Consider the following 17,500-nt stretch of genomic DNA (forward strand, 5'->3'; position numbering starts at 1 on the left):
TTTGAAGAGGCTTAATGTAAATGGACCATAACTCAGGTTCTGAAGTCATGGTCCATATTATAGAGGAGGGGGTTTCAAAGAGGGGGACATACCATAAAAAGCTTGGGAACTTGGACTTGGGAGTCCTGGTTTGACAAAAACATGCAGTGTGTGTGTGTGTGTGTGTGTGTGTGTGTGTGTGTGTGTGTGTGTGTGTGTGTGTGTGTGTGTGTGTGTGTGTGTGTGTGTGTGTGTGTGTGTGTGTGTGTGTGTGTGTGTGTATGTATGTATGTGTGTGTGTATATGTATGTATGTATGTCTGTCTGATGTGTCCATCAATTCACTCATCCTTTTACAGCAGTGGTTCTCAACCAGTGGTCCGGGGACCACCAGTGGTCCCTGAGGGGGGTCCCAGGTGGTCCCCAGCTAAATGATGGAGAGTTGGTAACCAAATGGACCCTTATAGATCTTTAACTCTTGAGAGCGTAAAATCAATCATAACATTATGTTACATGACATTGGGTGTCTCTAAAGATTTCTGTTACCTGCTTACTGTTACCTGTTTTTCCTGGTCATGTGACCTGAGTAATCAATACATGACAGGCAGCGTCTAGGTTTTATGTGTTGACAACATTTTTGTCACCACAAAAACTAGACTAAAATGTTAGGGAGGGACTAGTGGAAAAAGAGATGCAGTCGAACTAAAAGACAAGTCAATGTATGTTAAAATCACATACGTAGTCGACTAAAACTAGGCCAAAAGATCAAAGATGGTCACTGAGAGAGAAGCTCGACTTAAAGGTAATACAATGAGACAATAACAACGAGACAATGGGATCATGAAAGTGACTTTTACGATCTCCAAATGACTAACAGCGCATCATTAACGCAAATTTATAACATTGTTTACAGGATAGAAGATGACGCAAGTCCCCAAAGCAAAGCGAAGACATCCCTAATACTTTCCTTTATTTTAGAGATAAGTTGCGTCCGTTTAATTTAAGGCAGTAAATCTTTCCGTTAAATAAAAGGATGTATTGCTTCCTGAGCCGAGAGGGAAGATCGCAGAAAAGTGATTCCGAATGGGGGGTGAAAATAACGCCATCCATCCAACGAGTTGGACTGTTTAGTGTTTTGCATTTAACCCGTTTAGACCTGAGGTCGAAATGTCTTCTAAATCCTAAAAGTTTTCTGAACAACCCTATGTTTCTGTGTCAGTGGTGCTCAACCTTTTTCATGTCAAGGACCCCCAGAATTATCTGTATTTGGCCGCCGACCCCCATCTGAAAATATGTTGTTCCAGGGACCTCCCCCAGAAGCAAAGATTTGAGTTAAAAACGTTGACTCAAATGTTTGCTTCTGGGGGAATATAGAATAGAGAAAGATTTGAGCCACACTTTCACGATTTTTCAAAAATAGCAGACCTACAAGTTCATAGTGCGGCACTCGGTGCCGCGCTATGAGCTTGTAGATCTGCTATTTTTCAACAGCTAAAGAATAACGTAATGATTAAAACACCAAAAGGGGTTCCCGCGCAAACTGGGTTAAGGCAAGGCGACCTCTCTGAGATGCTGACCATCTGTCATATCATTGAGACGAGGTCGCAGCAGAGGAGAAGGTTGACCCTTCGTTCACACATACGGTAGGCCTACCTGAATGGACAGAGACTCCTTAAAGGACCACTTCACCACTTTTCAACCTATCTTCATATAATAGGTCCTCACTAATAATCATGATAAAATGGCACGATTTTTTTCTACTCAGTCTGTGTTTCATAGAAGGGCTGTGGGCAGTTTAGAAACCGTCTTCCAGTGACATCATCATTAGGCAGATTATTTTTTAAACAAGATTTTTTTACAAACATGTTTAGATTTTCATTATCGTGAGAACGATGGCTTCCATTTTCGCATTGCAACTTTTCAGGACTAGAAAGCCTGCAGTTTCTTTTCTTTTCAAAATCTTTTTATTTCCTTTTTATAACAGTATGAGTGGTCACAGGTTCATAGAAAAAATAAATAAAATATCAGATTTTAGTGTCAGTGACTGAGGTAAACAAACGTACTGTATAAATCACAGAGATCGTGGGCAGACATAATGAAAAGACTGTTAGTGCAAAACATGCCCCTTCAAGATAAAAGAAAAACATTTTCTCCCCTTCTAGTCCCAATTTAGTATAGCCAATTCCCAATTCCCCAGCCTCTCTACAAGTACTCCATCTCTGCTAACCCCCACAATCAGTCATTGGGAGGGTGAAGAAAGCCTCGGGTCTCCTCCGATACCCGGGCCATCAAGCCAACATCTTCTTTACACCCGACAGTGAAAGGTCTCACTAGGGTGGCGTAACGCATGTGGAGGTACACGCTATCCCCCCCGCCTCCTCCCTCCCCTGAACAGGCGCCCTGACCGCTTGTGGGGATCATCAATGCAGCGACAAAGATGAGCCCTCCCCATTCAGCTTCCCACCCGCGAACACGGCCAATTGTGTTCGTTGGAGCGCCCGGCCAAGCCGTATGCATCATGAAGGCTAAGCTCCATGGTGGTAGGCAGGAACTTTAACCTGCACCACCCGGACGCCCCGATAGTGGTCCCAACCAAGTAAGCCTGCAGTTTCTATTAGCTTATATTCCCCATCGATGATGTCACTGGAAGACGGTTTCTGAACTGCCCACAGCCCTCCTATGAGACACAGGCCGAGTAGAAAAGAATTGCGCCATTTTTCATGATTATTATTGAGGACCTATTATATGAAGATAGGTTGAAAAGTGGTGAAGTGGTCCTTTAATGAAAGGCAACCTAAGGGTGCATCTTTTGTTCTATAAGTCTCTCCGTTCCTGGCTGCGACATTTGAGCGTTTACGTCATTTCGACCCTGACCTTGACTGTGACCTTGATCTTTGACCTTTTTTATTTTTTAACCCAAATGTTAAAAAAAAAGTTACCAAAACTTGTTGATCGTTCCCACCAAGTTTCCATGAAATCATGCCCAATCGCTCGCATGTCATTTTGTTCACAAAGACACACATACAGATGCAGGAGGGCTTATAGAAATATCGTTCCAGGCATTACTGTGGGCAGGCCTCAAAATGAAAACTACAGCTAAATATGGTTTTCAACTGTTAAGTACAAGATTATAGTACTTTGTAAATCACTTATAGGATGAAGGACGAGGCCTCGCCGCCGAACACAATGGGCTGTCGTTGTTTGTTTTGTTCGACCCTCGTCAAATAAATAAGTAGAAGCAGCTTTGGGCCCCAATTAAATTACAGGCACAATATGTTACGAAAAAACAAAACAATGTACGCATCAAGGCATGCAAACCATGAGCACCATGCAGCCACACAAGGCCAAACAGAAGCCTTTTTTTATCCCAACCTAAAACGAAGCACTTTGTGGAGAATTCGTCGAGTTCCCTGATGGCTGTAAAGGAGGTATTTGTTTGTTGACGTGGAGCCCCAACAGTAGAGTGGCCTGGCTGGCTGTGTGACAAACATGTACGTGTCTTTGATGGTGAACATAACATGCCTTAGGGTGGCTCGCTGTTATAGCAGGGCCTGGTTTAATATACTGAGGTATACAACAGTGGACTGCGAGGGGAGGGGGGGATTTATCCCTTTCTTGCGGTCTGTTTTCTACATTCCTTTTACTCTTCCTCGACTTCAGGGAAATCTAATTCCTCCTGTCGGGTTTCTCTTTGTGGAGACAAAGCACCACCCTGTTGAGATCGTCCCTTAAGGTGGTGTGGCCTGAACCGGAGAAGACAAAGACCATGTCGTTGACAGCTGAATGGAGCGAGACGGAGAGGAGAGGAGAGGAGAGGAGAGGGACGCTCTCTGTTTGGACGTGTTTGGTCCTGCTCTGAGCCCACAGGGCTGTCCATGTGAATTTCACTGTTAAAACGCTGAATAGGCCCAACCATGACCTCATGTATTGAGTGCATTGTTACGGCAGAGAGACTAAACTCCCAGGAGGGGTTTTCAAGTGCAGTGATATTCGCAAACAGCCAGTAATGTGTCCACCGAAGCACTTTCTGTTTTGTTTTTTAACAGCTGAAAAACGCAAGCAGGGCCTCGTGGCAGATTCGTGTCTGGCCACGCCGAGGATATATAGGCCATTTTGGGCAGGAACCCCTTTTGGTGTTAGCATTATGTTATGCTTTAGCTATTGAAAAATAGTAGATCTACAAGCTCATAGCGCGCCACCGAGTGGCGCGCTACGAGCTTGTAGGTCTGCTATTTTTGAAAAATCGAAGAACGACTGACATAGAAACATAGCTTTTTCAGAAAACTGTCGGGATGTAGAAGACATTTTTAGAATCTGCTCTCAGGTCAAAATGGGATAGGCCATGCACTGTGTGAAAAGAGGAGTTAACGGGCAATTATGGGCACTGTATTTTGCCCGTAAACCTCAAGTGTAGCAGCATATACAGTTAATATACGGTAATATACAGGTGTGAGGGTACAATTCGGGAGTTTCCCGGAGTTTGTTGGACATTTTAACGGGAGTTTCCTGTAATATACACATCCGTATTCCATGCTTTTTTTTATTGATAGCAGTGTTGATTTTGACAGCAGATTTAGTTTTAGTCATAGTCTTCTGAACAAAATTTAATTTAGTTTTAGGCATATTTGAGTCATCTGAAATGTTTTTTGTGTGTGTTAGCCTAGTTTTTCCTCGTAGTTCACTATAGTTTTAGTGGATGAAATCAACAGTGATTGGACTGATGGCGACGGCCGTGCGTGTCCTTGTGTTGCCCGACCCTGCTGTCGGCCTGGCCCTGAATCTGAGACAAAGACGGCTCACATCTGAAGCAATCACGCTTTTAATTAATTGCTCCTTCGGCTGTCAAAGATGAACGCGCTGCCCTTTTCCTCCCAAACACAACACAAGGGTTCCATAGATATCTCTGTCCTTCTGTCATGTGTGCTTTTGTGTACGAGCACATGGCGACCATATACATACTGTACGAGTGTACGTGAAAAATAAACCCCACTGTTTTAGAAGAGTGAGACACACCCACTCACCCCCGGCCACCCTCCCTGTATATGTGCTATAAATGGTGCATTTATATATCGCCTTTATCCAAGGCGCTTTACATAGATGTGCATCACATTCACCCATTCACACAGACATTCATACACCGATGGCAGCGGAAACCATGCAAGGCACAAACCAGCACATCAGGAGCAATTAGGGGTTCAGTGTCTTGCTCAAGGACACTTCGACACAAAAGGCTCATACATAGTCTGGATTTCCGGTGGTGAGGTGACCACCGAACTACAACATGACGTCACTCAGCCGCGGTGAAGAGCAAACCACCGCCACCGCCCCAGCCCTTCTCTCTGTTTTTACTCACCACCGCTCAACGTTATTTCAGCTCCGGTGCAGGTCACCTCACCACCGGAGCGGTGGTCACCCCACCATCGAAAATCCAGACTATGAATGAGCCTTTACTCTGGGGGAGCCCACAGGGTTTGAACTGGCAACCACTCTACCCCTGAGCCATCCGCTGCTATAGAGCTCCAACGGCCCGTTCTATATCACAGATCAGAGAATGAGGAACATATTGGTGTGTTCTGGTCCCTCAGCGCCTCTGATTAGAGATATCAGAACGCAGAAGTTGGTGTTTTGTCCAACACATAATCTGGGGGTGATGAGAATATGAGAACAGCCCCAGAGCAGGGTGACCTCTGACCTCTCTCTCTGTCTGTCTATTGATATAGTGCTGCTAATCTTCAGCTCCACATTTCCTGTGCCTTTGGGTTTTCTTTTTCTTTTTTCTTTCCCCCGTGTCCTCCCGTTCCCCTTTCACTCTCTGCGCCACGTGGTTCTCCCAAAACGTTCTTGCTCAACAAGACCCCCAAAGAGAGATGTTGGCCCATTTTGACCTGAGATGAGATTCTAAAAATGTCTGGTTTGAAAATGACAGTTTTCTGAAAAAGCTATGTTTCTATGTCAGTCGTTCTCGTAGCTACAATCTATGAGCTTGTAGATCTGCTATTTTTCAATAGCTAAAGCATAACATAATGCTAACACCAAAATGGGTTCCCGCCCCCAAAATGGGTTAAAGCCCGGGACTGGCCAGACTATAGTGCTGTGAGCTTGTAGATCTGATATTTTCACTATACACGTCTTAAAAAATGTGTTTTCTAATTTAGGGAAGCATTTTTTCTTATCTCATTCATGAAATTATTTTAGAAAAATTATACTTTTGTTTTCCACGCATGAAGATTCATGAACCTTTATGGAAATGTTTAGAAAATATAAAAATATATATATATATATATAATTGATGACAAAATGTAGGAAACAAAAAATAAAGGGATATTCACTCACGACCAGCAGAAATTGATCCGCGACCCACAAATGGGCCCCGACCCATAGTTTGGGTCACAGCTGACCTTCGCAGTGAAAAGGAGATGGTAAGATGAGCCGTACACGACAGAGTTTGCTTACCCACTGAAACCACTTAAAAATATAGGGTTTAAAAATATAGGGTTTAAATATATTTAAGTGTATGTATGTATATTGTATAAGTATCTTATACTCCATAGACCAGATGCACCAGGGATCTACAGGCTATACTTGGTCCACTCTTTTTTTCCCCTCAACACAAAATGTCTTCTCTGTAAAATTATTGATCTACAAAGTCGCCAAATGTTTTGCCTATATCGTGATATGCCTACATTCTGGACTATAGGGTTCACGTGGTTATAAAGAAAGTGTCGCCAAAAAGCTTCCCTCTGTGGCGAAACGCCCGACTGCAGAGAATGTTGACAAATAACGAGTAAAAATTCAGGGAAGAAAACATCGGATTCCTGAAGGTCCATTTCTTCGACCAGTCACTCACAGCCCGATGGCGTTTGTTTGAACAACAGCATCAATCATCGTGTCAGCGTGTGCAAGAGACCGTATAATATGAACAAATATGGAAAATAATAACGGTTCCAGTTCCAGAAAAATGCACTGAGTGAAGATGTGCTCTGATGGATTAGTGGTTGAGAAAGAGTCTTACCACGGGAACCCATGTTTTTTATCGGCCTCGGCCAAGACTGTCGCCATGGTGTAGCACGCTCCACACTGTAAACTGTTTCTGCTTCTTAACCGTTTGATTGCTTTAAATTGTTTAATCAAACGATAGACCCTGCATAATACGCTATACCCGACATTTGTTTTATGTGTTTAATTCGCCGTATTTTAATAATTAAAAAGAAACTCCATCTTTGCCGCGGGCCTGGTGACGAGACCTTCATGTTATGATGACGAAAGCGGAAATCAACCCATGCGCTGGGCTGCTAGGGCTTCTGGGAAATTGAGGCCAACGGGGGGTTTGTCTGGACTACAACGCCTCTTAGAGGCGGATCCTATGCCTTAGCATCATGGCCGCTGGTGCTGCCGAGCATAACAAACGGACAAACCATTTTTCACGGATTTTCACGGATCAAAAGCCCAAATACTTCAGCGTATGCTCTAAAGGTAATAAAACAATCTCGGCAGCGTAGAATATTTGATTAAAATGCGGGTAAAGCATGATAAGCAGTAGAACTGTTAAAACACGCAGCCCGCCACAACCGTAGAAAACGGTGTTACATGAATCGTCTAGCCTGCCAGAACCGTAGCTACGTTATCCAGAGGTTTATATTCTTTAATCCGTGTGTTTTGATCCGATCGTATCGTTAGCTATACGGTTCGTTAGCACAACAGTCCAAGTGGGACAGTGGCCGGCCGCGACCATTTTGAAGATGCACACACGCACAGTCGCACACGCACGCACGCACACACACACACACACACACACACACACACACACACACACACACACACACACACACACACACACACACACACACACACACACACACACACACACACACACACACACACACACACACACACACACACACACACACACACACACACACACACACACACACACACACACCAGGTGGACATAAGCGCAAGTAGTGTCTGCGTGTGCACTAACTGTGAGAGCGGACTTAAATAGGAAAATACATATGGCTACAAAGGTAAGTGCATATGTATGTGCACGTGCACGTGCACACACACACACACGCACACAGACAGGCACACAGGCACGCGCGCACAGATCAAAGGCTGGGCTCACAGTGAGATCCTCGGGAGTAAAAACAACAAGACATTCAAAGGTCTTCCCTTCCTCCCAGACGGTCGCTTCACCAAGATGCATAGATGTAGCTTATAGTTCAGGCGTCTCTTCCTGCTTTTTAAACAGCTGCTGGGTGGAAATGACGCTCGTAGCGCGCGGCTGCAACTTGCAGCGTGGGCACAAGAGTTTCATGTTTTTTTGCCGACGTGTCAAGAAGTAGCTGCCGTGCGGTGCACGTGAGTGTCATTCCCATCTACCAGCTGTTTAAAACACCAGGAAGAGCTGCATCTTGCATTTTCGTGACGCGACTGTCTTAACCCATTTTGGGCGGGACCCTTTTTGGTGTTTTAAGCATTATGTTATACTTTAGCTATTGGAAAATAGCAGATCTACAAGCTTGTAGGTCTGCTATTTTTGAAAAATTGTGAAAATGTGGCACAAATCTTGAATATATTCTTTCAGAGCAAACGTTTTTAACTCAAATCTTTGCTTCTGAGGGGTTCCTGGATCAGATGAGGGTCGGCGGCCAATTAAATATAATTTTTGGGGTCCTTGACATGAAATATTGAGCACCACTGATACAGAAACATGAGGTATTTCAGAAAACTGTCAGAAAAGACATTTTCTAAATTTCGATGTCAGGCCTAAATGGGTTAAATCCATCGTTTCTCCTGCCGATGCGGGACGATTGTTTTGGCTCGGTTTTTTCAAATCAATTCAATTTTTCAAATCAATGAATCCAAGTGCAAATAAAACCCAATGACAACAAGGCCCTGTAAGTGTATCGTCATACTGTCCACATATTAACTGTATCTAATGTAATTATGGCTTCCTCAATAATACAAAATAAAAACTCTGCTATTTGTGCTCCTGGACAAAAGTTGGACAATGCAAAAAAATCATCAAAACAAATCAAAGCAATATTTGGTGCGTTTGAAAGAGAGGGAGAGATAGAGAGGTGAGTGATCTTCTGCTAGAGAGGCTGCCTGGGTTTACTTCTGTGTGTGCGCGTGCGTGTGTGTGCGTGTCCTAGTAAAGAGCCCCCCCCAGCGTACTGTAACTGAGACATATTTTAATAATAAGTTCCAGGTGAGGGTTCCATGGATCAGAATAACATTCCTCTCTCTCTCTCTTCTTCTCAATTTTCCTCTCTCTCTCTCTCTCTCTCTCTCTCTCTCCCTCTCTCTCCCTCTCTCTCTCTCTCTCCCTCCCTCCCTCTCTCTCTCTCTCTCGCTGTGTCGAAGTGTCCTTGAGCCACCGAACCCCCTCACTCAGTTGTTTGGTGGTTCCCAAACAACCCCCAAATTGACACTCGTTAGCCCACGGACCCCCATTAGAAGTGACATGCCAGGGACCCCCATTAGAAGAGACATGCCAGGGACCCCCATTAGAAGAGACATGCCAGGGACCCCCATTAGAAGAGACATGCCAGGAACCCCCATTAGAAGAGACATGCCAGGGACCCCCATTAGAAGAGACATGCCAGGGACCCCCATTAGAAGAGACATGCCAGGGACCCCCATTAGAAGAGACATGCCAGGGACCCCCATTAGAAGAGACATGCCAGGGACCCCCATTAGAAGAGACATGCCAGGGACCCCCATTAGAAGAGACATGCCAGGGACCCCCATTAGAAGAGACATGCCAGGGACCCCCATTAGAAGAGACATGCCAGGGACCCCCATTAGAAGAGACATGCCAGGGACCCCCATTAGAAGAGACATGCCAGGGACCCCCATTAGAAGAGACATGCCAGGGACCCCCATTAGAAGAGACATGCCAGGGACCCCCATTAGAAGAGACATGCCAGGGACCCCCATTAGAAGAGACATGCCAGGGACCCCCATAACAGAAGATTTTTACGGCTCTAGCAGTGATTCTCAAACCGTTTAATTTCAAGGACCCTCAGTTTGACATGCATCTTATATACAATTGAAAAGGTGTCCCCAGGAGGTGTCCCCAGGACAGGAACAAAAGGCACCAGCTACTACGTCACTGACACACTGCAACACACACTGCAACAACCCACTAAACACACTAACACGTCACAGACTTACCCTCCGCGTCGTTCGTTCCCTATCTCCTCATGTCGCGCCGCACGGCCCCACTCACCAACACCCGCGTAAAAACTGTCATTGCACTTCCACTAAAGCCGCCTCCCGTCCACACTCACAAACAACATCAATATCAATAATAAACACAAACACGCCACAAGCACCGACACCCCCGCCTAATTTGTTGCCAGGTCTATGACAACAAGCCCAGAAAAAATGCCATTCAACACGCTACTTACAACTCGCTTACAATTCGCGGACCTGGCAACACTGCATCCTGTTTTCCCATTGGCTACGGTTGCTACAACACGCATTTGCACTGCATCTTGGGAGCAACACAGCTTAATGTAGGGGTCACCGATTGCTGTGCTACATCCCCCTCATGTTCTCACCACCCCGTTCGGCTACGCCACACACACTAACCTACACAATTCTCCACATGCAACACAGGGCCCTTATTGGCTAGCCCCCTCACATGGCGATCCCTACGCAACAAAACACAGGCCAGCCACACACACACACCCACCCACACACACACACACAACGCCCACGTTCGGAAATATCGCACTGAGCGCACTGTGCAAACCTGCCGTGGTACAAGCGGGACAAACCGACGCGCATACATGGACACGAACAACAACAACAACAACACTACACGCACACGCGCGCGCTGCAACAACACACAGCTACGTACAGTGTGTGTGTGTGTGTGTGTGCGTGCGTGCGTGCGCGGGGGGGAATTTGGATCGCCTCGCGATGCAGCGAAAATGCCACTACACTACACAGGGCTCGACAGTGCGACTAGGTACTCGCATTTGCGCCTTACAACATCACCGTGCGCGCTGTAACATTCACTTTGTACCACCGGTGCGACTACACAATCCGAACTTTAAAGCTACACGTTGCGCAGTTTACATCCAAAAGAATGTGTCACTCTCTCGGTTCTGCACCGCTGCTGGAGAACTATAGCACTGTCGCAGGCCGCGCAACTAATCCCCCCCCCCCCCCCCACACACCCCAGAGACGGAGGAGAGAGAAGAGAGCGAGAGAGACAGAGAGCACACACGTGAGTCCTGCAAATTATATTGACCCAATATTAATTTGTACAACCTAGCAAAGCATACGATATGATGGTTTGGAGAATAGGCTGGTCTCTCTTTTTACAAGACATAAGCCATTGCATACAGGTTCTCAACCTTTTTAATTTCAAGGACCCCCATAACTCTGAGAGTAAAACCAAATGGACCCATAAGAGTCCCATTTGATTCCATTTGTACAGTATCAGAGTTAAACGTTATAAAAGAGTCCATTTGGTTCCATTTGTACACTCTCAGAGTTACAGACCTGTAGGGTCCACTTGGTTCCATTTGTACACTCTCAGAGTTACAGACCTATAATGGCTCCATTTGGAACCCCCTCAAGGAACCACGAGGGTCCCTGGATCACACCTTTGACAGCCACTGCTTTACATCTATACATAACTAATATAGAGCATATTTGATCCATTTATTGTTATGGATAAGAACAACAACACTACACGCGCGCGCGCGCGCACGCGCTGCAACACAAAACAGCTGCATAAAGCGCGTGTCACTGTGGACTTCTGTATCTGTGGACTTCTGTATCGCAACGCGGGGCAACGCAACTCTGGGATGAGCGGGCCGAAGGCCCGCGAAATTCTAGTTATGTACATATGGAACCATTTGCACACTCAAGACAGACCCATAAGGGTCCATTTGGTTCCAGATGGGGACCCCCATGGAACTCCCTCAAGGACCCCTGGGGGTCCCCGGATCCCACAGCCCTAAACTGCTCTCGATGACCAGGGTGAATGTAATGCACGCGATGTGTGTGTGTGAGTGTGAGTGTGAGTGTGAGTGTGAGTGTGAGTGTGAGTGTGAGTGTGAGTGTGAGTGTGTGTGTGTGTGTGTGTGTGTGAATGTAATGCACCATGTACAGCTCTTTAAATAAAAGTGCCATAGAGTTGCAGACCATCACCATTCTCTGTCTTGCTCAAGTCATTGGAAACCAAAGACAATGTATGGCTGTTTGTCATCGTTGCGTTGATAATAACTGTGCGTGCGTGCGTGCGTGCGCATCACTGCATATTTTCCTGACATTTATATAGGCTGCAGCCACCGTCGATTAGTACACTGAGATTAGTGCACGCACGCACGCACGCACGCACGCACGCACGCACGCACGCACGCACGCACGCACGCACGCACGCACGCACGCACACAACATGTGTGGCCATGAATGAAATATGGTGTGCATGTGTCGATGTGAGAGAGGGAGGGGGAGAGAGAGAGAGAGAGAGAGAGAGAGAGAGAGAGAGAGAGAGAGAGAGAGAGAGACAGAGACAGAGACAGAGACAGAGACAGAGAGAGATAGAGAGAGAGAGACAGAGACAGAGAGAGAGAGAGAGCATGTAAGAGAAATCGTACTCATACTCTGAAGTTCTGTTGATGGAATACTGTCGACTCTGAGCAACGTTAAGTGTGGTCGGCATGCAGTGGTTTCTGCATCATCTGTGCGTGCGTGCGTGCGTGCGTGCGTGCGTGCGTGCGTGCGTGCGTGCGTGCGTGCGTGCGTGCGTGATCAAGTCTTCACAAGAAGAGATAAAGTCATACAATAACTTGTATAACTACACTAAGTTATAAAAGTCACACACTACAACATAATGTCACCTTGTAGGTTCCACTTGTTATGTTTATATCTAACTTCAGTTTATGTTTCATTAAATTATTGTGTAACTCTTGAGTTGTGGCAGAGGTTCAATATTGTTGGTAAAACTGTTCCTAAAACCGTTCCTAAAACACTGAAGTCAGGACTCTGCTAGAGCTAGAGGCCGACTGATGGATGATATATTGGTCGGTCTGGCCAATATATTGGTCATTATTTGACTTTTTGGACGACATGTTTACCGACACTTATGCAGCCACGATTTATTTTTATTTTATTTTATTTTTTTAACCACTTTCAACCTTTTTGTCCATAAGTCATTTGTGAAAATGTTCTAAATCTTCCGAAAGAATTCAAAAATAGCAGATCTTCTTGTAGATCAGCTATTTTTGACCACTGTCTAATGGGCTTAAGTGTTTAAAAAAAACAAGTTCATGTTAGATGTTCTCAAATAGAAACTTGACTCAATTGATTAGACAATGTTGCACTTTTTTGACAAGTCTAGGACTAGGTCTAGGACTCTCCAAAATCGAGATCGGCATCAGGACTCTCAATTCTGGCATGGGTGGCGGCCTCTAGTCTCTGTTGCTAAACGTGAACAGCGTGCACGTGCCTGCGTGCGTATTGCGTGGCATCATCATCACCTAAATGAAGTCTGATGTAGATTACGTTAAACTACAACACAGTAGCTGCAGAGATCCAAGGCGGCCAGTCGACTGCCTGCTGTGTTTTCTTTTATTGCTGTATTATTATTATTCTCCGAGAAGACAGCGGGGAAGCCGAGAGACGGACGGACAGACATGGCGAGAGGCCAGAAACCTGTTTTTGGCAGCCAGGCCCTGATGATCTGCAGCAGGAGCAGTGCGGTGCGGAGCGGTGCGCCGGGCCAGGCCTTTTGGTTGTGATAACTTTGAAGTTGAAAAACCTGCTACATAACTGGATGTTTTAATACCAAATCTGTGATTTATCTGCAGCACGAAACACGCCAACATTTTAACCATAACCAAATGTGGTAGAGCTGGAGTATAACTGTATTTCGTCAAATACTCCTCTCCCCCCCAGCCCCCCCTCCCTCCCAACTCCCAGAGGTTATTGTGATGATCGCCCGCAGCGTGTGAAATGTTCCTCTCTACACATTCTCTACAATGTTTCAATTTGCAGAATTCACCCACAGATCAGATCAGAGGCGCATAAGCCATTCTCGGCGGGAACCACCTTTTGGTGGTTTTTTCTTTTTAATAGAATTTTTATTTTGTAACCCATTTTTCACCCCTGTGTCAATGATCTAATGTGATCCTTGGCTCTACACACCCTCCGCCAACCTAGTCCCCATATATGGGGGACATGGGGAGAGCAACGGACTTGAACTCATGCTTCCTTCCTGCCTGAGTGTCCAAGTTGCTCCTTTACACCTGACAGGGGGGAGTTTCCCTGGTTGGACGTAGCGCATGGAAGGAACACGTTATTCCAACCAGTTCCTTTCCCCTCCATCAGGCGCCCCGGCTGGCCAGGGGGAGGCAGTTTCCTTTTGGTGTTTTAAAGCATTATGTTATACTTTAGCTATTTAAAAATAGCAGATCTATAAGCTCATAGCACGGCACCGAGTGCCGCGCTACGAGCTTATAGGTCTGCTATTTATTTTGTTATCGTGAAAATGCGGCACAAATCTTTGAATATATATTCTTTCAGAGCGAACGTTTTTTAACTCAAATCTTTGCTTCTGGGTGGAGGGGGTCCCTGGCTGGAACAACACATTTTCAGATGGGGGTCGGCGGCCAATTACATACAATTCTGGGGGTCCTTGACATGAAATAGTTTGAGAACCACCGACATAGAAGGCTTTAGAAGGCACTTGTAGAATCGTCCTCAGGTCTAAATGTGATAAAAATGCCTTCTTACAGCATCATCACGCCCCCGTTTCGTTCCGACTCCTGGCCGGCTGCCCCGCACGGTTTACTGAGCGGCGGCCGGCTGCCCCGCACGGTTTACTGAGCGGCAGCCAGCCCCCTGCATGCTCTCTGTCCGCAGCTCTTGTTGACACACTGTCACCATCACAATAAAGACACACTGTCACCATCACAATGAAGACACACTGTCACCATCACAATGAAGCAGAAATGTGATCAGATTTGACTGAGAGACTGCCATCGCGCAAGTTACAGCTTTTCACCAGAGGAGAAAGAGGCAGACTCTTCACATACTAGAGCATGTCTGAAATAAGTGTCAGAGCTGCAATTGACATGTAAATATGAAATAAATGCCCAAACATGTAGCTAGGTGTCATGTTAGAGACCACAGAAGTGAACCTTTCAAGCCGGTTTTCTCAACTCGCTGTTTCTCTGCAAGACATTACTCTATAAGCCATATCTCCAAACCTGGTGGGTCAAACTGAACAACCAATATGTCAATGTGAAGCTATGATTCCCTGCTTTCATATGACATGAAAACGAAAATTCAAAAAAATCCAATGGCAGTCCCTCAGTCAAATTTAGTCACAAATGCCAAAAAATGTAAAATATGTCCCCCATGCACAGCTTTGTTTTCCCCTCAGTCGTCTGGTTCATATTTTGCTGTGAAGATCTGCTGATCTGTGCAGTTCTGTTGTAGCCTAGTGCAGTGCAGTGGATTTCAACCCTTTTCATATTATTCATGATTTATGATGTATTATTTACTCAGCCTTTGAGCCACGGAAACCACCATTTGATGAGGTTTAGCCTCTCAGACCCAAAACTAAAGAATATTTTTTTGTTATCGTCGGATCAGATTTTGTCCACAATTCCATGCTGTATTGATGTTGGTGCCATTAGGAGAGATAACAGGCAAACATTGATCAAAATAACAAATCTAGATTCTCTAATCGTGTAGACCAGGGGTTCTCAACCCGTGGGATTTTTTTTTTGCAACTGAATGGCTGTAAAGTGGAAATGAAGAATTTACATATAGTACACATAGTACATGCATACACCTTCCCTAATGATGATGGTTTCAGTATTTATTTATGGTGTATTGTCTCTATTATTAAGGTTATTGTAGCAGTCAATTTATATTGGGGGTCGGGAGGGGGCAGGGCGGGGGTCCCGAGACGTTGCCAAAGCATTTTCGGGGGTCCCCGGCCAAAAAGGTTGAGAACCCCTGGTGTAGACTTGTAAGTAATGCTGATGTTTTAACAATAATTTACAAGGGTCAAATTTCTACCAACTCTTTATCATTTAGCTGGGGACCACCTGGAACCCCCTCAAGGACCACTGGTGGTCCCTGGACCACATGGGGACCACCTGCAACCCCCTCAAGGACCACTGGTGGTCCCTGGACCACTGGGCTAGTTGAGCACGACTGCTTCCAGCGAGCAGGCGGTTCGGCCCGGCAAAGCGAAGGGAACATTCTGCCATCCTAGAGTCGACTAAATGTACTTGTCTCGCAAACAACACGACAGCAAGCAGTGTTTGATTCATTTGTTTACTGCAGGTGTCTCCATGCACAACACACCGTACAAGGCAGAGAGTCTGGTGGACATCAGTGACTAGTCGCAGTCAGAAGAACATAAGGTACGGGGACCACCAGTGGTCCTTGAGGGGGTTCCAGGTGGTCCCCATGCAGCTAAATGATGGAGAGTTGGTAACTTAGAGTATATATGAATAGAGACGGCACCCGGAGGAAAATGGACATAGTAGCCGAATTTGGTATTGCAGCGCTGGGCCAAACACATGAACGTGCTGGTCGGTTGACTATCATTGTGCACGTTCACGATGACACGTGAACGCTGTTTCATACGTGCACGCGTGCAATGATAGTCAACGGCCAGCTCGTTCATGTGTTTGGGCCCAATCCATCCCAGAATGCACTCTGTTCCTACCTGGAAGGAGGAGTGAAATCACATCATGCGCTTTTGAGCAAGTAGATGGGAGGTGAACTCGGGTGCCGTCTCTATTAATATATACTCTAAGGTTGGTAACCACATGGACCCTTATAGATCTATAGAATATAGAATCTATAGAATCTATAGAATAGAATCTATAGAATTATTGTCAAACATCACTTCATTTACAAGACGTCTACACAATTAGAGAATGTAGGAGAATTGTTACTTTGATCAACATTTTGCCAAAAGCATGGAATTGTAGACAAAATCTTATCCAAATGACAACAAAATATTCTTTAGTTTTGGGTCTAGAGAGGCCTGAAGAAGACCGAAAGGCCGAAACGTTGCTACGACTCTTCAACTTCTTGAACCAGCAAGTGGCGGTGTGCGGGTCTCTCCTCCTTCCTGAAAGGACAACTTTAGTTTTTTTCAACCAAGGTTCATGTTTTAGGGATTTTAGCTGTTTTTGACATGGGGGCGGGGGCATTCGAACATGGGGCTAAATATGTATTCTTTTACATAATTTTATAGCGATTTATTTTTGTATCATTTACTATAGTCCTACTAGACACCAAGAAATTACATCTGGCCACAAAAGTTCACAGTATCTACTGAATGTGAAGGTAGCCTACTGGGGGGAAGCCACACTGTAATAGGCTCAATATGTCAGTTTGCCACATTCAGTAGATCCCGTGATCTTTTGTGGCCAGATGTAATTTCTTGGGGTCTAGTAGGACTATAGTAAATAATAAAAAAATAAATCGCTATAAAATTTTGTAAAGAAATACATATTTAGCCCCAT

General features: G+C 45.3%; 1 protein-coding gene across 1 annotated transcript in view; it reads right to left on the bottom strand.

The window, feature by feature from the left end:
- Window positions 1–17,500, bottom strand: part of LOC306913819 (uncharacterized protein) — a 101,289-nt gene that overhangs the window by 31,974 nt on the left and 51,815 nt on the right. Inside the window, exon 4 of the mRNA XM_079490630.1 lies at window positions 14,829–14,881. Coding sequence (XP_079346756.1) covers window positions 14,829–14,881 — 53 coding nt within the window. The remainder of the gene's footprint in view (window positions 1–14,828; window positions 14,882–17,500) is intronic.

Source organism: Electrona antarctica (assembly GCF_951216825.1).
Source record: "Electrona antarctica genome assembly, chromosome: 21".
Lineage (NCBI taxonomy): Eukaryota > Metazoa > Chordata > Actinopteri > Myctophiformes > Myctophidae > Electrona > Electrona antarctica.